Source organism: Apaloderma vittatum, unplaced genomic scaffold (genome assembly GCF_000703405.1).
Source record: "Apaloderma vittatum isolate BGI_N311 unplaced genomic scaffold, ASM70340v1 scaffold37386, whole genome shotgun sequence".
Lineage (NCBI taxonomy): Eukaryota > Metazoa > Chordata > Aves > Trogoniformes > Trogonidae > Apaloderma > Apaloderma vittatum.
The window spans coordinates 33,588-58,855 of NW_009720866.1; the positions used below are offsets into that span (position 1 = coordinate 33,588).

A 25,268-nucleotide genomic window follows, 5' to 3' on the forward strand; every position below is an offset into this window, starting at 1 on the left:
GCGTGAGAGGAACAGAAGATTTCCTTGGAGAATGTCTACACTGACTAATTTTTGAGAAAACTGCCTTTCATTTCAGACATCAGCCACTATGGCTGAATTAAAAGATGTTCTGGCAGATACTGGATACTCCTGTAGGAATGGTCTTTATAAGAATTGGACATACTCTGACCTAGCAAACTGTATTTGTTATTTCAAATTTATTTCTTGTTTGCTCATATTTAGAAAGCAGTTCTCTTGGACTGTTAAGCATGAATATGATTAAAATATGTAAGTGTACTGAAAGAAAAAGACTGAGGGCCCATTCTGTTGTTCTACACCTGGTGTAGACTCCCAGTAAAATCTCCTGTCAAAGGGTTCAGGGATAGGGGAACTAGTTATTGGATCTCTCTATGACGTGATTTAATAAAGGAAAGAACAGTCCTATCAGAGAACACTGAGTTAAGATCATGCTGCATAGGCATGCCTCAATTTCCCCAAATAAATATATTTATTGTTCATATAGAGTATATATTCAGCTATGTGAAACATTTCAAAATCTTCAGCAACAAATACTAAACACATAAGGGTGTATGTATGATATCTTCCGCATTAGTACAAATGAAAATGGTAGTGATGATTAATAAAAGAGGCTTATGAAGTAATTGCTCTCTATTTACAGTTTTGTTTTCCTTCCTTGCTATGTGAGTAAATCTACAGTTGAGGTAAAATGACCTTATTCTTTATTCACAGGTTACTTTAGGTGGAACCTTTATTGGAATTGGGCGGAAAACTCCAGATTGCCAAGGCAACACCAAGTACTTCCGCTGCAAATTCTGCAATTTCACCTACATGGGCAACTCCTCCACTGAACTAGAGCAACACTTCTTACAGACTCACCCAAACAAAATGAAAGCAGCCCTTCCCTCCTCTGATTCTGGTAAAACTTCAGAGAAAAACTCCAATAAATCCAGTCCTACTCTTCGACCATGTGATTCTGGAGACTTGGGGAAGTGGCAAGACAGAATCACTGTAAAAGCAGGAGATGATACACCAGTTGGATATTCGGTGCCCATCAAGCCAATAGATTCCTCTAGACAAAATGGTACCGATACCACCAGTTACTACTGGTGTAAATTTTGCAGTTTCAGCTGTGAATCGTCCAGCTCATTGAAACTATTAGAACATTACAGCAAACAGCATGGGGGAAGCCAGGCGGGAAGCCTTCACCCAGAGCTGAATGATAAGCTTTCTAGGGGATCTGTCATTAACCAGAATGATCTAGCCAAAAATGCAGATGGGGAGTTAGTGACAAAGACAGAAAAGGGTGCGAGTGTGGCAAAAAAGAAAGACTTGGCTAGCAAAGGAGCAGAGGACAGCATGGTGACAAGCTACAACTGTCAGTTCTGTGATTTTAGGTACTCAAAGAGCCATGGTCCAGATGTAATAGTGGTGGGCCCACTTCTCCGCCACTATCAGCAGCTCCACAACATTCATAAATGTACCATTAAGCACTGTCAGTTCTGTCCCCGAGGCCTCTGCAGCCCAGAAAAGCACCTTGGAGAAATTACTTACCCATTTGCTTGCAGAAAAAGTAATTGTTCCCACTGTGCTCTCTTGCTTTTGCACCTGTCTCCAGGGGTGCCAGGAAGCTCTAGAGTCAAACACCAGTGCCATCAGTGCTCATTCTCCACTCCCGACGTGGACGTTCTCCTCCTCCACTATGAGAATGCACACGAAGCCCAAGCGTCTGATGTCAAACCAGAAACAAACACCCTGCCAGGGCCAGAGGGGCCGCTGACGCTCAAGGAGAACAAAGAACACTCATGTACCAAATGTGACTTTACCACCCAGGTGGAAGAAGAGATTTCCCGACACTACAGGTACAGTGAAGTTTCACATGATTAATGATAGGAACCCAGGCAAACAGCCCTCCCTTAGTTCCTTAATTAAATGTCACAGTTCCCCAAACATTTGAGGAAGCTGGAAATCAAAATATGAACGCGTATAGATATAAATCTTTATAGCCACAGTCCAATCCAACATGCACTTTGTTTTGGAATGCCACCAGCTAAGTCAGTGGATTTAATTATGCATTTAAACCTGCACAAAGAAAAGGAAGATTTGGATTTGTGTGCAGATGCTGAGGTTCCAGCATTTTTGAGGTTTGGTCAACTATTTTCCACCCAGAATCTCGTAGGTACTATTTTAGTTTAGGCTTTTTACCAGAAAGCTGGCATCTTCGTTCAGTAGGGGAACACAAATGACTTTACTTTCCAAGATAGTCTGTGAATCCCTTCATGCTCCATAACAGTGCTTCAGTGTACTACCTTTTTGTAGTATTTTCCATCCCCAAGTCCAGCAACGCAATAATTAGTTTAAGAGCATTCCACTGCTGTTTTGGTGTTGGTTTCACACTGGGAGCAGGCACTCTTTTGTCTGTTGATGTCATCCCCTAAGATCCTTTTGCAGATGCTTATTTTCGTGTTGCTGGTTTGCTGTGTCGTTCTATTTATTTTAAATGCTAATGTTCCTATTTGGAGGTGGATGCAGCCAGTCTCCTGACTCAGTCTGACACAATGTTGTAGTGGCAGCCAACTCCCTGCTAAATTTCTTGGGTCAGTTCCTGGGCTGTTGTAAACTGGCAGTCCAGTTTACATCAGAGGAGGAGCTGGCTCTTAGGCTTTGTAAAGAGCAACAGTTATGTGCTGCTGCAAAAGCGATGTTAAATATTAGAAAATCATGCTGAATATGTTAATAGTTAAGGCTAATGCGTCAACAACAACGGAAAACTCGGTATCTATCTCATCTAAAAGATCTTTGCATGGAAGCCAGCTAGAATGAAGACAAAAGAAGATGCGTTTTCAAAGCTAAAGCTTTGTTAAAAGCTCAAGAAACTGTGCCGCGTTTAATAGATACCAAGACATCCAAAATTAACAAAGGCAGACTGGGGCATGATACTTTAGTAGAGATTAAAGCTGGGGGCATCCAAATGCTGCCCAACAGAGGGCTGCATTGGCAATGTATCAGGAGTCTATTTCAAAAAAAAAAAAAAGAAAAAAAATAGGATCAGATTGCTCATCTTTAATTTGGAGCTAGGGCCCACGGAGGATTCAGGTCCCAGCATGCAGTGCCCCATTTTTGATCCAAGTGGGCCTGAGGGATGTTGTGCGGATTAATTAGTTAATGTTTGTAAACTGCTTTGAAGATGAAAAGTGGTATCTAAGTTCCAAGTATTATTATAGCAGCTTTGAGCCATGCTGTAGAACTCCATAGGCAGCACTTTGTCCGCCGCTGGGGCATGGCAAGATCTTTCTTTAGTGGTTAAATAACTGGAAGATTGAAATGGCTCCTTGACTGAAAAAAACACTTTTATTTTGCTGCAGCTGGTAATTTAGGTTTTAACAAGCACACCTAGTTAAAATCCTTTTTCCCAAGGAAAGGCAAAGCCATGACTTTCAAAATTCAGTGCTAAATCACAGGCGAGGTAGCGGTAGCCTCTGCTTCAGAGGGCTCAGCACCCTGCAGCTCTGGCAGTTGTCACAGGGAGCTGCACTTTGGAAAATCAAGAGGTACACTTAAGTCTTCAAATCTCGAGTTGTCTAAAATTAGGCTATTCTGTTTAAGACACTCAGCCGATGTATTGTTAAACCTTCAGTCTATGGCATTAGTGAGTTCTCTGAGGATGTCGTGTAATTCAAGTGAAGTGCAACATCCCGACAACTACCAACTTCTTTCCCTTTCTCCTGCCCTACCTCCTTTTTAATTTGAGTTTTGTTTCTTTTCTGTGTGTACTGCTGCTGTTTCCCCTCATTGAGCATCTTCTTTGAAATCACAGAAGTTAGTTCAGTTTGTGGTAGGTGCTCTGTAACAGCAAACACCAGCAGGTTTTATTTCTTTTCTATGCATGACCTAGCTTTCCCTCTATGAAACTAAAACAAATTGAAAAAGAGCCTTGGGATACTATAGCTTCTATTATCAGGCCTTTTTTTCTTTTCTTTAATATGGATTGTGCATATATTGGATATGTATTTTCTTTCCCTTTTTGTATTTTATGATCTACAGATAAAGAATAGTTCAGATTTTATAAAGCAGAACATCTATAAAACAGTGTTAGGTAGCTACGTTGCACGCAGAAACATGCTGATGGGGAGTCGGCTCCCATCCTAGCTGTCTTGTCTGGGTCTTCTTCAGAGCTTATGTCAGTGAAGCCGTTATGCCACATTATATATTTCTGATATACTTAAAATGCTGTACATGCATATATATCTAAGACCTCTCCGTTTAGGTAATAAGGAACTGAACGGATTGTAATGGTAACCATAATACTAAGCGTGAATGTCACGGCAGAAAGTTTTCTGCTGTTCACGTATTGTAAGTCTACCCTTGATAATCTCTGAGAATCAGAGCTGGCTTTAGATGCTACTTATGTATTTCACTTCATGCATTTTTATCAGCATTTTTTATTATTTTTAGGTTTGAGTCATATGCCTGAACTGCATACTTAGTTTATTTTCTTTTTTGTTTTGTTTCCTTTTGGCTCTACATCTAGAATTTCACTATGTCTGCTAGGTAAAAAAATTTCATTTCCCAATATTATTCCTTTGCAGCCATGTATTTGCAACAGTATTATAATTTGCAAAAGTTTTCTGTCTACAGAAACGTACACTTGCACTTAATGCTCATTCGGTATTTCTTGACATGATTATCTGAGAGCTGTTCAGTTAGATTTGAAGTTAATGGATCATGCTGCACTTGAGTTTACTTGTATGTAAGCCTCACTAAAATGTGCTTACTCAAATAAATCCCCAGAAGGTTTATTGGCCTCCATTTTCTACTACTTTTGCTACTACTTATTTTCCATTATACCTCTGAGGAATCAGGTACTCTTCATGTTCATTGTGAAGTTTAGTTTTTCCTCAAAACTGTCTGGTATTCTGATGAGCTAAAAGATGCCAACAGCTGTAATTTAGATAAAAATCATACTAAGTATTTGGGGAAGTTTTGCTTCTTGGATCAGTTCATCTAGAGATTATTTCTCTGCTTGCTCCAAAATAATTATTTTTTTTATTTTTTTTCTTAAAAATTAAAAAAGCCTTTTGCAGTAGTTTTGTGGGCTTCTTTTTTTTAATTCTGCTAAAAGATTTTGGAAAACGATGCTTTATTTCATTTTTTGCAAAGTTAGAGTTTTCAATGTAAATCCTTATTTGTCAAAAAAGACATTTGACAGAAAACATTTGATCAGCGCAAGTAGTAATTAAAAATGCTATGCTGAAAACTGCTCTAAACCAAAAGATAGGATAGTGATTCATTAAACAACTGCAAAATACAAAAAGAAAATAGACTCAAAGAAAATATAAGCTTAGGCAATGGGATGGCTTGATTTTTGTAATAAATTATTTTGAAAATGTGGATGGACAGTAGGGTTCTCTTTTGAAATGAAGTTCGAGTTAATTTCAAACTAAGTAATTCCTTACCTTTTAAGAGTAAGTGGAGTAGAGGGGTAAAAGGCAAAGAGGGAGTACTCGCGCTCGTGCCTGGGCTGCACGTCTAGCACAGGGCTGTGGGGCTTGCCTCTCACGCTCACGGGCCACAGGAGCTGGAGCAGGGTCTTAGATGTGCAGCTTATGGAAATGTGAAGCCTTTGGGACACTCCCCAGAGAATCGAACTGAGGGTAAAAGTGTAAATTGGAGGCCCATGAGCTCCTGGCCTTTGGGCAGAGCAGGAGCCTTCACTCTCTGAACAACACAAGCAGCTGCAGGGACCTTTTCCATCCTCTTGGCACCGTCATTCACTGCTCAGAACTTGTTTGCTCTTGCCAATGGCTTTTGCTCTTCTTTCGTCTCAGTCTGGCTCTCCTCTCTACCCGTTCTCCTCCCCTTTGTGACCCTGCACTGAATTTTCTCGCTTGCTTTCCTCACTGTCTTTCCTTCCGAATATTTTCCACTCCCCACAAGGCTGAGCGCAGCACCCGTCCCAAACATAAACTTATAAGCCTGTTTCTTCATGAGAAACACTAATGATTATTATATTTGTAATGAAATTCAAAACATGCAAAAAAAGTGGAAGTGATACGGCAACCATACCTTCATCCAGAATATTTTCTATGCCCTAGAGCCTAGGAATGTCTTCAGGTAATTGAAAAAAAAAAATAATTACTTGTTTTGTAGAAGATGTTTTGTAATACTTCAGACTAGTTAGAAGTATGTCAACAAGACTTAATTAACAACTGGCTAGTGTCAAGAGTATCACAGCCTATTAGAAAGCTCAAGTAAAGAACATTAAATCCATTGAAAAAAAACCCATTTAATCTCTTAAACGTCAAGGTTTTTCAAGGGAAAATCCTTATAGCACCCAACTGAAGTACACTTCAGTGCAAATAAATAATGATAGGATTTTAAGATGTCAGAACATAACAGCGCAGCAAAAGTTTGGCCTGGATTCCTTGACATTTAATCTTGGGATTGGGCCATAAATGTCTACAAATAATCAGTTCTTTGATTTATTTTGTAGTGAAAATCATAATGCTAAGTGACATCAATGGATGGATGACACTGCCATCCCAGTGCCGCGTTGAGGATAATGCCAGTGTATGGCTTGAATCTGCTGTTAGTTTGCGTGAGTGATGTATAAGCAAAATTACAAAGGGGAGAACGTTGTTTCCTTTTTCATTTACACCGCTTTCTTCCGTACTGAAATTTGCCTCAGCCATCTCTCCTTTGGCCATCAGTGTACCACTACCCTGTATTGCATCTGAAGAACTCGGAGTTTTGATGGTGTAACTGTTGTTTAGCTCTAAAGTGTATCTTTCAGATAATGAACGGGAGTGCTTGTTGTGTACTTCGCAGATTGGAATTTTTAAAATTTTATTGCTCAACTTTGAGGAGCCTTCTGCACTAATCTAGGTGTAACTGGGGCCTTTCTAAACATGGGGTGGGTTTTAATTCTGGTATAAAAAGAAATCAAACATTGCCAACTTGTTTCCTTGATTGCTGTCAGGGTGGGGTGAAAACAGAGAAGAAAACGTTCTCTTTTTATGCCTTGTTCTGGGAAAGAATAAGTTTCCAACTTTCAAAAGTTCTCTAATAGCTGATGATAGTTATTATTGTATTATTTGAGACTGTGACTTATATTGGACAGTTCCAAACTTTAGCTTACTTTTTGGAGCTTGAGGATAGAGTAATATACAGGACCAACCTCTGCGAAATATGAGGATTTGTAATGTCGATGGCAGAGATCACTTTTTAATGCATATGTATAAGTAAGTAAGTGTTTTTAATGCATATGTTTATGCCCTGCAAAAAGAAGCCTGTTGAGTTACAATCTACCTAAATCAGTCTCTGTCTTTTCCACATCATAGTGCCTATCGCAGTCTTACAAAAAACCAAAGGAATGCTTGTATGACTTCCTTTGAATCAATTATAAATAATTTAAATGAACAAACCTTTAATGTAATAAAGGTGATTTAAGCTGGGCCTCAGCCATGTAGTTACAACTGCACCTAATATTCAGCATTTATTTGTGGCCTCAGAAGTGTGGTACCACTCCTGTGGTGTGTACTGCTTCTGATCAAAAACATTCAGCCAGCGTGGAAGGGGGGGACGGGGGGGGAAGGCAAGTTAGGCAGAAAAAAATCAGCTGTTTGGAGGTGTGATATGTGTAGATGAGAGCCAAATTAGGAAAGGGGGTAAGCTATTGAAATAGCCAAGTTAAACAAGAGACACTTAGGGCTAAGTAGCCTCCCAAAGGATTGATAAACTTTCACATGGGGAGTGTATGTGGTTGAGCCATTAGCCCGAAATGGGTGTCTTGTTTAACTTGGCTTTTAAGATAACTAGCCCCTGTCTAACTTGGCCTTCCCTGATGGTATCCCACCTTTGCAGGGCTGACCCTCTTTATAACTTGGCTTTTTGTATTTACAAAATGGTTTTGATCAGGTAGCACTCTTTTTATTTTTTTATTTTTTTTGGTTCAGAAGAGAATTAAGCTGGATTTAGAAAAGAATTAAGTTGCAAGAGAGAATATATTAGTGTCGCATTGAGAGACAAGCTGATTTTAATAAAACGCAATTGTAGAACGAAGAAAAAGGAACACAGCCAGAACAGGATTTTAACGCACAGCTTGCTCTTCCACAAGTAAATTTTGTTGCCATAAGGCTATGTGGAGAATAGCTGACGCTCTTTTGTCCGTAACTGAACGAGCCCATCTAGTCCCTTAAAATGAATATAAATATGGAAAATGACAAAAAGAAAACTGATACTGCACAAGGGCTAAAAAACTTGAATCTGAATGTGTACTCATGTCTGTGTGCTGACACAACTGCAAGAAAATCAGACAATGTAAATAACATATGGTTTGTTTTTCCAACAAAAGGAAAGAAGGAAGACAAGGGGGTTTAATAAGTTTGGCAAGTTGTCCCTTCTAAACTATCATACTCTAAAAGGGACATTTTGTGTATCATTCCAGTTCTACAGATGCACGGAGAGCCAAATCCTGCTCTTGCTGAAGTCAGTGGGAGTTTTGCCATTGACTTCACTGAGACTAAGATCTGGCTCAAAAGAATTAATTCTAACAACTGGAGTTGTCAGGGCAGTAACAGATTTCTCATACAAGTTTTGTCCTGTGTGGAGAGCAAAAGGCTCGTTTTGTAGCTTGGCGAAAGACGCTGTTGTGACTCGGAATGCCTGGGGTGTGGATGTGTGAGTGTGTCTGTAGGGAGAAGCTTTCGCCGAGTTATGTACATTTGGATGAAGGGCAGGGACGATATTTTACTCCGCGTTGGTACGACGCCGGGCGCAGCAGGGTCCGGAGCTTGACAGAGGGCTCTGACCACTCCTGTGCTATAAACAATTATTCATAGTGGCGTTATGAAGCTCATAAACAGTTCCTCTGATAGAGACAGCAAACGGGCAACATGTTGTTCTCATGTAGCAACATATGCTTTACATAATTTGGTAATGCGGTACTTTATGGAGGCTTTTAGAATAAAAACAGGAAGGCGAGTTATTCCACACTTCTCCACAGCTCGTACCCAAGCATTTCTGTGTTTGAGAGGAAAAGGCAGCTTGTAGTGACAGAGCCAACTATTTTGCTTTTTCTTTAGAGCAACATCTTTTAAAGTTATGTTAAAATGTCCACTGAGAATAAATAACTACTGTCTGTTGTGTGCAGCCTTCTGCCCTTTGGTGTATTCTTACCTGTAGGTTTACCAGAGCTCCATTGAAAATCATCTTTGTCAACCAAAAGGAATTTTTTAAAACATCTTAACTTTCTAGCGTAGATCTGTATTATCCAAAGTGGTTTATTTCTTTTTTTTTGCACAAAGAAAACTATCCTCTTCAAACTATTTGATTTTGGTTGAAAAAAAAGTATTTTACTTCAGTGTTTCTACTACACTACAGTGAAAAGTGTATTGCAACAAACTGAAGAGGAAAAAAAACATAAAACCCCAGTGAAAATTATATGAAGTTTAGAATGCGGAGTGTGAATGGACAATAGGAGGCCATTGCAAGGCATAGGGGGAAAAAACCAGCAGGATTTTTCCTGTATTGTAGAAGACAACAAAGTAAACCTGCTTGCTTGCTTTAGAGGGAATCATACTATAAGCTCAATTTATTTTCTTCATCTTGGTAGGCAAAACCCTTGTGAGAGGGAAGGCCAAGGGGAGACTCCCACGTTAATACACTTCTCGTTTTCTTCCAGGAGAGTACACAACTGCTACAAATGCCGTCAGTGCAGCTTCACAGCTGTTGACACTCAGTCACTACTAGAGCACTTCAACACTGTGCACTGTCAGGAGATGGACGTCACTACAGCCAATGGGGAGGACAGTCACGGCGTTTCGTCCATCAAGGAGGAGCCAAAAATTGACCTCAAGGTCTACAGTCTGATTAATCCCGACCCCAAAATGGGGGAGCCCATATCTGACAGCATAGTGAAGAGGGAAAAGATAGAAGATAAGGAAGTGCTCAAGGAGAAAGGTTGGACTGACAGTCCCAGTGATGATCTTCGCAACGTGACTTGGAGAGGAACAGACATTTTGAGGGGGAGCCCGTCATACACACAGACCAGTCTAGGCTTATTGACCCCAGTGTCCGTTGGCCAAGAGCAGCCAAAGCCTTTAAGGGATAGTCCAAACGTAGAAGCTGCCCATCTTGCGCGGCCCATTTACGGCTTGGCGGTGGAGAGCAAGGGCTTCCTACAGGGTGTCCCAGCCGGAGCGGCAGAGAAAGCCGGGCAGCTCAGCCAGACCTACTCTGGATCCGGCGACAGCAAGGCGAAGGACGAATCCCAGTCCTTACTACGGGTAGGAAACTCTCTTTTTGTCTCGCTTTTCATGATTACATGTATGCTGTGTTTAATTAGGCATGCAGATGATTTCTTCAGTTCCAGAGTAATGTGATTGTTTTGTTTTTTTCATCCATGGGGGAAGGAAAAAAAAAATTGAGGAAAGACTTGACTCAGACTTGTAGAGCTGAACTGGCAGGGATATGTTCCAAAGTGTTTGCATAAAACAATATATATATTGATGTAGTAAGTAAGTAAGTGCTTCTGCTTTTGCTATTTAGCTCTGATTGAATTTTGTTTAATCAAATTGTGCAGGTTGATGATGCATTTGAAGAAGGAAGGTTTAGAAGCCCAGAAGGCTGCACATCTGCTGCACTAAAACAACTAATCACCTCTTAAATTTTGTGGTGGTGTGACAGTTCACACTTAAGCAAGATTTCACATTATAAATATCTAAGAATATGAAACCTGAGTTAAATATTAATAAAAACTAACCTCTTTCTTTTTGTAAAGCAACATAATTATCTATCATTTTTGACACTTGTCTGGTTGCCTTGGAAGCAAAAGAAAAAGAGAAAAAGGAAGGAGCTTGGGTGACAAGAAAAGAATATTTATCACACTAAATAATTCCTTTTGTATTCTTTTTTTAAACAAGAGGACATATATATAAGGAACATCCCGTTCTGTCAAGGCATGCTTTTCCCACTGTAGAGAAATCCAAGGTTAGAAAAGCTCTCAAAATCTCATGAGCTGAACAGGGAAACAAATAAGTGCTTTTCTTCTGGAGTCATCACTGTATGTTGTCAGTGGCTGCTGCCAAACTGAACTTCTGGAAACTTGCTATAGGAGTGGTCAATCCACAGACAGACTTCTTTAGAATGATGGTCAGCTATTTTTCTTTATTGTCTTTTATAAGAACATTTATAACTATAACAGCCATTACTTTAAGAGTGAACATGTCATAAAAAAGACAAAAAGCAAGAGAAATGCTAAGGGTATATATAGGTGTAACTGTCCCTACATATATGTCTGACAAGCTCTTTCTAAATGAAATCAGTGGTCTCAAAAATATTGCAGTTACTCTAATTATAAAATGATATGGCTGTCACTTAAAGCCTATATGCAGTTTAGGGGGACTACAGTCAATTCTTGTAGTAGTTCTCAACAGAGCACAGACATACTGGCCAGAGGAGCCCTTTATATTGTGGGTTATCAGAATATAAATAATTTTCATTTATTTTTTGACTACTAAAGAATGAAGAAAAGCAACTAAACAAAAATCTGCAAAGGGGCGTGGTAATATACAGAATCAGCTCCATACTGGTCTAAATTTGGTTGGTAGCTGGAGCCTAAAATCTTAGTAAGCTTTAAAACAAACCATTATCGGTTTTAGCCACTGGTGATTATAGAAGGGAAAAATGTACACTGGCTGCTTCTTATGGTCTTCTAAAAAGTTAATTCAGACACAAAAGCACTAAGCAAAAAAACCCCCAAATACAAAAGCACTAATGTATATATTCAAATCAGTATTTTAATCACTTTGGAAATATTTTGATCATTTCTGGATATTCGGAAATATAGAATGCCTGCAATTTCCATGGTATTCTGAGAAAAAAAAAAGATTTAAAAAGGGTCTTATTTTTGTATATTAGCAATGTATATAAATTAGTTTCTTGCGTTTTAAAATGTGTACAACCCAACTTTTCTTTTGTAAGGTTTTTAAAAGGATTTATTAGTGGATTAGGTCTATAAAGACTGGTAAAACTGTACTAACATCCTTCAAAGAGGAATTACTTTTGTGTATGCCTTTAGCTACCTTGTTCTCTGAACTCTGTTGTGTCATGAACTTGTTTGGCTGGGTCTTTTCCTTAGTTACAATATTTTAATTTTCACTTTTGTCCTTTAAAAATTGGACAAGTTGTCTCCTAAAGTTTGAAATATTTAAAAAAGAAAGGGGGAATTAGGGACTGCTGAATACAGTCCCTAATCATACATATTTCATCACTATTGATGGATAGAGGAAAATAATGATAATTCAAACTTCTTGAAGGTAAGGAGTGATCTGAAAGATAGGAGATGGTGGAAGGTGGAATGTGGTTCCATGAGTGATATTAAATCCCTATTCTCCTGGATCTGTGAAAAAGATCATAGAAACCTAACAACTCCTTTGTTTTGCTCTTGATTTAGTTTTCTGTAGACAGAGTTATAGGTTGCAGTACTGCAGACCAGGAAGCAAGAAGACAAAGTGATGGTCAGCTTGACCAGTGGGAGCTTAGTGTCTGGTATTCTCTCTCATACATATGTATTATTTGTATGCCAAAACGGAATTAGAAGTTGTACCTTCCTTTCCATTCTAGAAAAAGCTAATTTTTGTAATCCTCTGATTTTTGTAATCCTCTGAAAGAAAAAAAACAAACAACTAAACACCTCCATATGGTTAAGCAAAATTCTGATGATGATCCATTTTTGGAGAAATTTATTTTTCTGATGTGAAGTAGCTAGCAGAAATATCTGAGGCTGTGTTGAAAGTTGGGCCTTTTTAAAGCAAAGCGTTAAATCAGTACGTACGTCTGGTGTCATATAATGAATGCTGATACAAAATACTGTATCTCAGGATGACTGGTGACTAGGAAACAAAAACTATAATAAAGTCACTGTGGACACCTTCATTTATTTCTTTTCTCCAAAGGCTGACACAGAGGAAGCCAAAAATTTGGGATTACTCAGTGAATAAACACTGTGAGAAATGGATTGAAAAAAAAAAATCTAATGCATCCCTTTGGTTTTGCTGGCTATTCACTATTTATAAAGTGGTTCTGCTTTATTACAAATGATTTGTAATGATTTGACAGTAGCAGTAATACCATGTGCTTTTCATTTTTTAGTTCTCTCATGGCTGGGGGAAGGGAAAGGGGAAATCATGGTTTCTTCTTATTTCTTCGTATAGACTGAGGTTAATACTGCAAGTGAGTTTTCTAGATACCGAGTTTAGGAGTGATTAGCATTTTAATAAAGTATCAAAGATGATACAGATCAACTGGAGAAAGGGTGAAAATCTACAGTCGCCCGCAGAAATCCCTAACGCCTCCAGGATAATTACAAACTTTTGGAAATTACTTGGAGTGTTTTTCAGCTTTACGTGTTGTGTAAGCCATTTGTATGCTGCTTTCCTGCATTCCTTCCATGCGTGATGGACATGTTCCCTCCCCAGACTCTGTGCTGCAGTAGATTATCTGTGGAAGTCATTAGGGTAGGATTTCTTTCCTTTTTAGCAGCTAAAAGAGCGAATCGCCTGTGACCTTTCGGGAGCTGGGGATGGTGCGGTGGCGATGGCTTGTCTGTGTGTGTGCAAACGCACATATGCAGTGGACGCACCTTTTTCCCTGAGAGCGCTTCCAAGCTGTGTGTATGTAACAGAATCTTTCTCAGGGGCTTGGTACACTTCTGTGAGTAGCTTTCATTTATTTTTCTTATTAAAATGTTTCCAGCAGCTGTACTTACAGTGGATCGGTGTGTTTTGCAAATGGGAATTACAAAGAATGTACCTCAGCGTGGTACAATGTAGACATTATTTCTGCTCTTCCTTAGAGTAGCTGATTTTATAGTTTAAAGATTTGTTGATACTGGAAGGTCTATTGAGATGCAAAAATGTTCCTTTTTTTGGGTAGCACATTGGCAGCCAGCAGACTCCAGGCCAGGCAGATTGTTTAATGCTTTGACAACGCCGATCTTGGACAGCAGGAACTTTTTGCTAAACTGATTTTAAATGAAGTGTCCTGTTTTGGTGTCTGTGGATACTGCAGAACGAAATTTTCCACTAAACTGGCAACTCCAGGCCTATGCACAGACCTAGTTAGCCCGCCTAAAGATACTGGTAAACACTGCTGCTCCCTGTGGTAGTTTAGCTGCTGCAGATGTAAAATGGCACAGATCAGTGTGTCCTGCGGTGCTGCAGAGACCTGAAGGCAACAGGGAGGTGCCTCTGTGTTAATCATAATTCATGTAATGGGTGAATTTGCATACAGAGATAGATTGTCAAATTGTTCCAAAGGTACTGGTGATTTTTATGAAAGGCAGACTGCAGGCTGTAACGTTAAATATCTAACTGCGGTTATGTTAACCTTTGCTGTGTGCTTTTTATATGGGGCAAAGCATAAAAATCAGATCTATTAAATTGAGGTTATTTTACACCATGACGATCAGACTGTTATCACACTGCAGGAAATCACAGCATTTCCAGAAAGTTTCCATTTGCTTTAAGAAGAATTATTTTCTTTTGGTCTGTGATATTTACCCTTCTGATATTTCATATAGTGTTCTGTCTAGACCTGGTTATGTGGTTTTAAATTTGGGAGAGATGGAAAATCAGAAAAAGTTTTTGCCTCTCTCCCTGTTTTTTTGTATTCTCCTGTGTGGCTGACTGACAACTAATTTTAAAATAAGCAATTGGCATGTATGTAGTAAATTTACATATAATGAATTTAATATCAGCGTCGTAAATATCAGACACAATCCCCAGTGTTGAAATGTTACTTCTTCTCTTATAAAGTACTGACTCCTGTCATCCGCGAGGTTAGAAGCCAGCTAGCTACAAAGCGGTGGAAATGCTGAACTGGCCTTTGCGATTGCCAAAGGACTTTTGTCATCATTCAGTTCTTGGCCAGAAAAGTAACATACCGTTAAGGTAAAACCTGCCTCTCTGATATTGGTAAAATTATTGCTGCTGCCTTTTGCAGGAGCACAGGGAGCAGCTCTGGAAGGTTCAAGCACACAAAGTGGGATCTTGGTTTAAATGTGACTTTTTCACTGGCTATTACAGAAGTTTTTGTGCACTTTGGCATTATGTCCCACTTCCAACCACTTTTCACTAGGAACATCATAATAATATATCTACAGAATTGAATTTAGTGCGTATAATTGTATCATACATCTTATATTTAAGTTGATGGCGGTCTTGGATGCTGGGTCTCATCCCTCAGCTGCCTTGGGAAAGAAGAAGCAGCCTTTTAAAGAAGAAACATCTGAAATAGTTTCTCTGTAGCTGCATCTCATTTTTTTCCCATTTCCTCTGACTCTGTTAGAGATCTTTCAGGAAGTATTTATAGTCAAGGCCATTCATTGCCATACGGGTCCTCTAATTAGCTGAGGGGAACTCAGCAGGCACTGTGTCTTACTAATGCACGGAGCTCTGTCAGGTCAGAGAGCTGCCAAAGTCTGTCGGTTTTTTTAGAAGCACCTGTTTCCACAAGTCTCTGCCTGGGGAGGCAGTGGGCTACTTTTTTAAGTATAACTACATCCTGGAAAACGGCAAGACTCCTCCAACAAGGAAGATGAGAAAATAAAGTTAGGACTTGAAGAGAAATGGTTTTGAAGCATCTGGTTTCCAGCGCAGAACCGAGGCGGGCAAAATCCCTGTGCTGGTGAAGGGCTCACGAACGGAGCTAAAATAACTTTCTGAAGGTTTCAAGTAGTTTAGAAACAAACATGTACTTGGCTGCTTTTAGTAACTACTGGAACCAAACCCACAAGAAATTGAATGTTTTGCATTACTCATCCTGACAGAGTGATCAGATAGGACTAGAAAGCAACTTTTAGAAAAATGTTAACCTGCCCAATTAAAGGCATGTTTCTGGTTTTTGTGTGGGGTGTGTCTGTCATGTGGAGAGACAACCCCACCTCATGCATGTTTACCCACCCATCACAGCATATTTGCTATTTATTTATTTTTTTTTCTTCTCCCTTTTTACGAAATGCGGTTTAGACAAGAATTAAATGATAAAATCATTATTTGGGTGGGGCGCGGTAATAATGCAAAAGGGCAGCAGCTGCGTCAAAATCCTTGATGTAAAGGTGAATCAGTGTGTGGAACAAAGGGCTGGGGAAATCGGTACGGGCCCCCAGGCTGCTGCGTAAGCAGCAGGATTTATTGAAGTTGCTATGATCAATAGCAATGATTCAAGCAGGGAGAGCTGAGATAATTCTTGATTTGAAACAAGCTGCTTCGTTTGGATGGGAGAGACAGTAATGAAGACGGGAGCGAAAGAGTGCTTTCTTGCCTTGGACCAAGTGGCCAAAACAGATGGACAACCAGTGTCAGATGCAATTAGTTTTATATTGCCCTTCCCAGTTCGGGTGGGAGAACCTCTCTTTTTGCTCTTTCTGGTCTGGTATTTGGTGTCCCAGCATTGGTGGGAGCAAGAAAGGGCAGCGCACGTGCTCCTGGGCTTGACTCTGCCAGGCGAGCATCCCCTGGGTGCTCGAGGCCGTTGGGGGATGGTGGTCATTGACTTCGGCGTGAGGGTGGGCGCATCCTCGGCGCCTGGTGACAAGCCCCCAGGCACAGAGGGGCCCCCAGCCGGAACAGAAGCCCTTGGTGTAGGGTGGGGCGAGGCTTGGAGGGCTCCCTCCCACCTTAGCCCCTCTGCACTACCGAGCTGCAGCCCATGTTTGTACCCTCTTACTCCAGTCTGGACACACTAAATGAGGAAACATTATTTCTTTAGGTGTGACCAATTCTGGTAAGCAGCTTTTTTTTTTTTTTTTTGTTTTGCTGTCTTCAGATACATTCCTGTTTTACTTATTTATTTATTTTCCATATAAATTGCACTCGCAGTGGATGCAACTTGGTTAAAGCAGCGTCAGGGTATGGAGCACAGCTGTGGGTACTGCAAAGGCAAACAGCACAGCAGCAGCTCCTTCCAGTCTAAACAATTCTGAGAACTGTCAATGGGAAGCCTTGTTTAAACTGGGGAGTAAGTAAATGCGGCTTCTCACACGGTGGCTTATTTCAGTAATTAGCTGAGCTTCTCTAAAGTTTGGAAAAGTGCAACTGTAACCATTATACAGCCCTATTATTGTTCTGTGTTGCTAGCTGTACTTAGCATTAGACTATATACCTGAAGTGAAATGGAAGCTTCAATTGTATTTAGAAACTAAGGATAATCTTTGTCAAACTGGATCCAATAGGAAACACACATTCCTGTCCGAGGGCAGAATTTGCTGCTAACTTGTAGATTTTCAATGGAAAATTGAATTTCATAGATGAATGCAGGCAAAGATTGTACATAATTCTGTTTTTGCCTGAAGTATTATGGTGCTGAACAGTGAAAATCTATGTGAAGATACCTCTAACATCTGGAAGTGCAGAGCTGCTTTCTGTATTGAATTTCAGACAACCCTCAACTTGTATTTGGTAATTAAAAGACACAATAAATACACTCTTTAAGAGGAGGGATATTATGATAGACAGCAAATACATGTTTAATTTATTGGACTAAGAAGGGAGCATTGTAATTATAATTGATTTGAAGGAAACCAGATGCTATCCACATCTGAACAAATTGAAAATGGTAAAGATTTAAAAACAGATTTATGAATAAACAGTGCACACATATGTTCTGTGATTTTTCCATGGAGGTATCTAGGGGTTAAGATACCCAGTTAAAATGAAAACTGTGGAAAATAGTTGTTACATGAACAGATGTGTCCTGAGACAGAAATATATTTATCTATATATGTGAGATATGCAAAAGGTTTTCTGGAACATCTTTTGTTATGTTAGCACTCCCCAGAATATGCATGTGGCCACCTTGGATTTTAAGATCTCTAATATAGTACAATCTATTTAGTGAACAATTTCCTGCCTAATATAATTAATTTACTTCTTGTACGAAGTCCTGTTTTTAAAATGAAGCTAAATGGTTCTGTTGATGTTTTTCTAAGTGTTTCTCTGAGTAGTGTTATGTATATTTTTAGGAAATCTTATAATATTTGTTGTAGTGATATAATAATGTGTATGTTAATACAAATCTATAAATATATGTGTTCCCTATAGCATGTTACATTATTTAGAGATCAGATAGGACATAAATTGTACGTGAAGACAGGAGGAGGAATAAGGATATTTTCTCTTTTTGCGCCATGCATGGTATTAAGTTTCTGAAACAAATGGTGTGGTGACAGCCCAGGCTATGCAGCGCTTTGCAGGCAGCTTGAAAACAGACTTGGAAATCTTTGCTGAGCTTGTGTATCGCCGTGCTGCCTGAGACTTGCAAATCTCAGGCTGGTGAATCATATTTGTCCTAGTTAGATGGCTAACTGCCTATGAATTTTTGGCTACTCTAGGCCTCAGTCTCCCGATTCTGTCTGTAACATGGGAATAAGGGCAGTTTCCCGTCTCAAAAGGGGCGAGTGAAGAGAGACGTGTTAAACTCCGTATTGTGCAACGCTATCGTCGTAGCAAGAAGAGCCTGATCCATCAGCGTCCTGAATCAGTATTCCTGGTTAACTTCTCTGGGCATGATGATATCACTTTTTTGCAAGAACACAATTGAAAGAGAAAAACTTAAGAAACTGATTAGAATTTTAACTTTAATTTTCTATTTTTCCTTCAGCCTGAAGTAAAAAAAAGGAAAAAAAAAGAATAAAAGAGAAAGCAGGAATTTCGGAGCGAGGCCTTTGCATTTCTTGTTTGATTTTGACCTCGTTTTGGTTTATGTGCCTCTGATGTGTATAGTGGCAAACTACACGTTTTCGCTTATGGGAAGAAGCTTTTAACGATGGTTTACAGTGCAGTCTTTAATCATGTGAGTTGCCTCCAGCACTTGCTGAGAGTAAAATTCCACCCTCTCCATTTTCAGATGGGTTGTACTATTGACTATTTCTCCTTGCAAGACTGTCTGTGGTTTGAAAATGGTGTTTAAATTTAAAAAAGCAAGGAAAAAGGAGAAATAATCAAAACATTTGTCAAGGAATTTGTTATGAATGGGAATGAGGAGCAATGCAAACAAGCTTGGAATGAGTTTTAATTCACATGTTATTCTGGGAGCCTACAATTTCTGGTGAGAAAATGGCATATTTTAGGGCTATTTCCTCCAGTTTTTGGCATGGAGCAATGCCTTTTTTGTTCAGTCAGATGTTCAAATGGGAATTTTGGATGCTTAGAACTAATTTTAGTAGGTGGGGGTAAATTTATTATGATGCTACAAATAGGTTTTGATCACAGCTGTTTCACTGCAATTATAAAAATCGGCTGTGAATCACTTAAACTATATTTACTGGTTGCAAAAAAAAAATCTAGTCTATACAAAACTGTCTTGTTTCCCTTAAAGTTCTAAAGTTCTGAGTATCATGGTTTATATACTCAGTATTTTGAATTCGACTTGATCACATTGCCTGAGTATTTTCTCCCCGCCATGCCCTGACAGTGATAGTGTGCTCAAATGACTCTCCCATTCTTTCCTGAAGAAATTCTACCTTTTAATGTCAAGGTGAATTTGTGAGCTTGTTCTTAAATTGCAGTAAATCACACACAGACGTCTTCAAACTTATTAAAAAAAATGTTAGAAACTTCACTGGAAGTTGGGCACTTCAAAGCTCCTGCTGCTCTAGTCTGTACATGACTGAAGGCTGTAAGGCAGACACCACAAGGTGAAAACTTTCAAATCAAAGCAAAACTTAATATACCACTATTATCCCCTTTATAAGACTTACGGAGAATAACATCTTTACATATTTATGAGTTTTTTCTGATAGTAACTGCTTTAATGTTCATGGGATTACGCTTTTGAGTTAGAAGAGAAAATACTGAGTTATACTCCATATTTTTTCAACAATTCGTGGCAATTCCTCTTCCAACCCAAAGTGGATGTTTTCCAGATCTGTTCAAAAGTTTGTATTGTGCCGAATAAGCTTAGTCAGCCTGTTTCTTGAGAAAAGCATTTTCTTCACAATTCAGTTAATGGACTCGGCTCTAGCGATCGTTTTGGCATTCCTCCCTGCAGCTGATAAGGAAGACAAACATCTGTAAAGCTCTCCATTGACAGTAGCACAGTACCTGTTAGTGTATTACTGAAATGCTTTATATTTGACTGCGCTATGCTAGAAACTTAAATATTTCCTTTTGTTTAAAAGTCTCGTAAACCCTACCTTATGCAGTGTTTGAGGGGTGGGGAAAGTTAATGGAAAATGTGATTAAAATCTTCTAGGCTTCAAGGCTTGTAAACAGCTTGGCACCTACATGTGTTTGTGTGCATACGTGTGTTTTGCTGGTTTGTTTACTAATTTTAAATTAGGTTTAAAAATTGGAATGAAATTTAAAAAGTGAGATTTTTTTTTTTCAGTTCAAAATGAAGAGGCTTTTCCACCGAACTCAGAATTTTTATAGTTATTTAGCCAAATGGCTTGTAAGACTAATATTAATCATCTGAACAAAGAGTATGTTACTTTACTGATTTTTCAATTACTGAAAATTACGTTCTGCTTAGCAGAAGTTTTAAATCTAGATGGATTTCTAAATAGATCTTTTCATGCCTTTAAGACTGCAAACTTAATCATCACTTAATCAATTTGCCTTTGCCTTCTAATAGCCAACGAAAGGGTTGAGGGGTAGAGGTCTTTGCAATGGTTATCCATAACAACTGTCAGAGCAGGTTTTATGTAGGCACTTCCACAGAAATCCAGAGAATAGTTAATGTTTGCTGAATTTGGTCCCTCAGTTTCTTGGTATAATGTTCAGCTAGGTGACTTCTCACATAAGATTCAGTTTTAGTCAAACCTCATGACCAAACCGTGTTTTTCTCAGGAGAGATGTTTCATTTGACTTGAGTGCCCCAAGTTGTCATTGGTGTCGAGCTCTAGGCTGATCTTGTTCTGAGGTGAAGCCTAAGATCTTTGCTAAAGGTGTTTGAAGGCTTTCTTAGTGATACCTAAGAAGTGAAGCATCAGCCATTTTGGGCACCAGCCCCCACGTACATCACTGTTGTAAGGAAAGAACACTCTTAAAAACACTGAGTTGAGAAATATTTTATCTGAGCTGGTTCTGTGGATCCTTGTCAAAGAAGTTAAATTTTGTAAGCGCTGGGAAGTTAACAGGAACCTCTGTCCAGCTGCCAACACCGTAGGGCTCCCAGTGCCTGGGGAGCTGCAGGCTGAGCTCCTTGGCTGTGGGTGCATCCAGACCCCTGCTGTCCTCTGTCTTCATCAGTGCCGATCTCCTTCCCTCTTTGTTTGGCCAGGCTGCAGTGCAGCTTCACTGTAACATCTCTGTATTTGTCTTCTTTAGCTTGGTTTGCCTCTCTCCCCTGTCAGCCCTTTGTGGAACTCGCAGTTTTCTGTAGTCAAAGTCATTGATATTCTCCAAATTTGGAGCTTTCTTTTGAAAGAAAAAAACACCAAGCCATTCATTCAGTTCTAAGAACCGTCTAGGCTTTCTGATCCGCCTTTTTAAAATAGACATTCTCTGCACAGAGGCTTCCTGATTGGCAGAGATTAAGCAAAATTGTCTAAATCTTCTTCTCGGCATCTGCACTTTGCCTCGGTTGGAGCCAGGGTCCTGGTCTGCACGGGCTTTGTGCTGGCAGGTTCTCTCCCGAATGCCTATTAGCATGCACATCCGTGGCCCTCGTGATCTGATATCCTTCCTACCCAAAATATTCTCATGGCCTTCCTTGCTTTCATCAGCACCACTAAGTAAACCTCAGCTGGTGGAAAGAGACATGTTGGAGCACAGCTAAAGAGCAGAATGGATGAAACTACAAATTGTTAGTCTGTTAAACATAGATTATGTCTTTGGGTACAAATTCCATTAGCGACTGAATGAGTCTGGATGGGTAGTAGCTTGTGGAAGTATTTGTTATGACAAAACCAACTTTTCATTAATAGACAAAGTTATCCTGTTTTCCTCTGTAGTCTGGCCAACATCAAAATGTTTCAAACTAATTTCAGACTTGTAAAACACTGTCTATCAGATACAGACATATGGATTGAGCTAGTAAGTTGCTTGCCATCTGCTGATAAAGGAAGCAAGGCATCTAAGTAGAAAATGAAGAATTTTTTTTCCTCCCATTGGAATGTCATATGGTGCCTTTAGTAGTTGTTTATATTGACATTTTTATTGATTGTTTTGTAAAGTGTTACATTGTATTGACCTGCATCTGTTTTCAATCTGGTAATTATGATTTTTTTGTTTATGAAATATCCATAGTCATTTGAATCTATAAATAATGTAGTTAGAAAATAGCCTGCTTTAAATCTGAAAAAATAAATTGTTCTTATTGTGTGAAACAGGAATAAGCATATTCTTTTGCTCAGAAAAGAGAAAAAACCTTAAATGTTACTAACAAGAGTTAATTAAACTTATGTTTTCTTTTTCGTCAAAATTTCCCCTTTCCTCCTGAAAGATAGATAGAGGCCAGGAAAATCAATACTATTCCCAACATAAAAACAAACAAACAAACAAACCTGCTAAAAGTTTTCTGTTTAGGGGAAAATGGATACTTGAGCTTTCTGATTTTTGTGTGTTTGTTTTTTTTTTTTCCCCTTGTAAGAATCTTCTTTCACCAGCCCTGAAGTTTTGTGCTGGTCCAGAGGTTGTCCCCCAAATCTTTGCCAGGGCCTAGCTGTGCTGGCAATACCTATTTCATCTGGGGATATGGTTGGCCTGTATAAAAGTGACATAGTAAGTACAAAATGCAGTATTTCTCAGTAGACATAGGGCTTTCCATAGCGAATAAAACATATTTTCAATCAATGCTCAAATATGTGCAACTTTGGTTAGTTAAATAATAATAAATATACATTTCAACCCTAATTCTCCATTTTTTCATATTAATGAATATTTTATTTTTTATTGATTTTAGTGATCTGTTTGGAACAGATAGTGCTAAAAATATTCACGAGCTGTGTTTTTAAACATGAGTCATGTCTTCATAAAAATTGTGACTGAACTGTTGATTTTCTTTTAAATGAGATAAGCCCATGTTTCTTTTTTTTTCTGCAGCAACTGGATTATTGATGTGCCAGAAGTGTAGGATGTAAAGAATTTCTCTATGTGCTTGAAATGAAAGTAATATGGAAAATCACTAGTTGTCCAATATAATGTTTTCTGTTTTGTAAATATCTTTGTTTTTCTGGAAATTGCTGTTTCTTGTAGTGACCTGCAAAGCCTGTGAACAATGCAGATATGCATTCTCTTTTGTGAGTGCGGTTATGTATGGTTTCATTTGAAAAAAGCTAAACACTTACATAAATAGCAAGTTTTCCATAATGTAGAGTTAATTACCATTTTACATTTGGAATTTACACTATGCAGAAAGCTACTGCAACAGTAGCAACATTTTAACAGACGGACGTTTGTTGCAGATGTACAGATAGGAACTGCTATCTGTGACTGCAAGAAGTCTTCAAAAGTAGGAAAATTCAGATAGTAACGAAGAAGTAAAAGCTTAGATAAACGCACTGTTCCTGTGGTGGCTTCTGGAAGGCATTAAGCTACAACAAGTACTGCCACTAGTAGTATCATTACTATATGGTTTGCCACATGCTTCCCCTCTGGTTTTTATGTCTTACACTGCATCTGATATGCTCAGTCTGTCCTTGCACTTTCTATGCCATGTTCCAGCACAATGAGTCTAGATCTACTCTGCATCCAGTGGGCTTATTGGTTCTTGTTCCGGTTTTATTTCATTGAAAACATCAGGAATCTCTATTTTCCTGCTGGTAGATGTTAGTATTTACAGCATACACTAGGAAATATAGTCCAGAGTAATTTTATCCTTTTAAAGTTTTTCATGCTGTATCTGACAATTCCCATATTTATAATGCTTTGAAACACGTATTGCAATTGATGAAATGCAGGCATTGACAGCGTTCTGTTTGAGTATGTGGAGTCAAATTACTGCCAAGCAAATACGGCTTCACAGTAATCAGGAGGATATCAGAGATTTAGTCTGACGTTACCTACCAGAAACTGGTAAACTTGCTGTTGATAGGCATATTCACCTCAGGGTATTTAATGTCTCTTCACAAGTTTATGTTTCTAAGTCTATTATGTAGCTTGGTAACTGCCTTGGAAGGAGCTGAGGGTTTGGTCGATGGGATAGGAGGAGCCAAGACTCCTTCTCTTTGGTTGCGTGATTTGGGACAAATGCAAATCTCTTTTGTGCTTCTGTTGATGCATATTTTTATTATATAATAGCTTGCAAAGAACATTGAGTATTATGAATATTAGCAAAATGCTTTGGAAACATTGGGTATGAGGTAGCTTAGAAGCAGAAAATTTCATAAAAAGTAGCTGAAATCTTGTCTGTTATACACATATCTCTTGTCTATCAAAGCTGCTCTTTTGCAGACTGAATTAACTTACAGTGATGCCATCACATTTCTGACATGAACAAATGGTCTCAAACCCATCCATGTCAGGTCAGGATGGTGAGAACGGCAGATAGACATGAGAACTGGCACTGTATAAACACATACTCCCACCACTGGGCTAACACGGGTCCAGGGAAGTGGCAGCGTCGTTCTCGCAGCTCAAACATTGCCAACGTGCTATTCCCCCTTTCTCCGTCATGAGAGAATTGACTGCAACTGTTTATTTTCAGCACATGGTTGATATCTTTGTCTGTCTGTCTGTAGATCAGCTGTGTCTTGTTAGGGACTGTACTCATGAGCCCTGAGAATCTTGCTCAACCTTTCATCTCCCTGCCATGTAACTGTGGTTTGTTAGAAATAACTGAGAAAAAATGTAAACTTACTGAAATGACTAAGAAGTCTATAGTCAGTGTCAAAGGAGAAAGGAGATGGGCTGAATCAGGGGTGTATGTAAGAGATTAGTCCGTGCCTTCACAGATATATTTATAATATCTCTCTAGGTGGAGAAAGAGAAACTTAACGGTTGTGTTTGCCCTTTGTGAAATGTCAGAAAGGGTATGTCAGCCTGACCAGTTCCTCTTAGTCTTGAGGTTTCTCTTTGTACTGTGCAAAGTGTGGTATTCCCAGCTCTATATATTCCCCGAATATACCCATGTGTTATATAAAACCCCTTGTCTGTCTATATATATAGCATATGCCTTATTTATATGTGCGAATTTACGTAGTTCAGTTAAGAGGCTGCAGAGACACTGATGCAGCTCGTAGAAACACAGCAACTACGGAAAGGGAATTGGAGAGGTTTATTCTTTCTCCACTATAACCTTATCATTGATCATCCTGTTCAGCATTGTTT

The 25,268-nt window shown here is 39.1% G+C and overlaps 1 protein-coding gene across 1 annotated transcript in view; it reads left to right on the top strand.

The window, feature by feature from the left end:
• TRPS1 (trichorhinophalangeal syndrome I) overlaps window positions 1-15,305 on the top strand; it is a 30,048-nt gene extending 14,743 nt beyond the window's left edge. The window contains exons 3-5 of the mRNA XM_009871140.1: window positions 730-1,859; window positions 9,680-10,283; window positions 15,207-15,305. Of these exons, the coding sequence (XP_009869442.1) occupies window positions 730-1,859; window positions 9,680-10,283; window positions 15,207-15,305 (1,833 nt within the window). The remainder of the gene's footprint in view (window positions 1-729; window positions 1,860-9,679; window positions 10,284-15,206) is intronic.
• The last annotated feature ends 9,963 nt before the right edge of the window (window positions 15,306-25,268 follow it).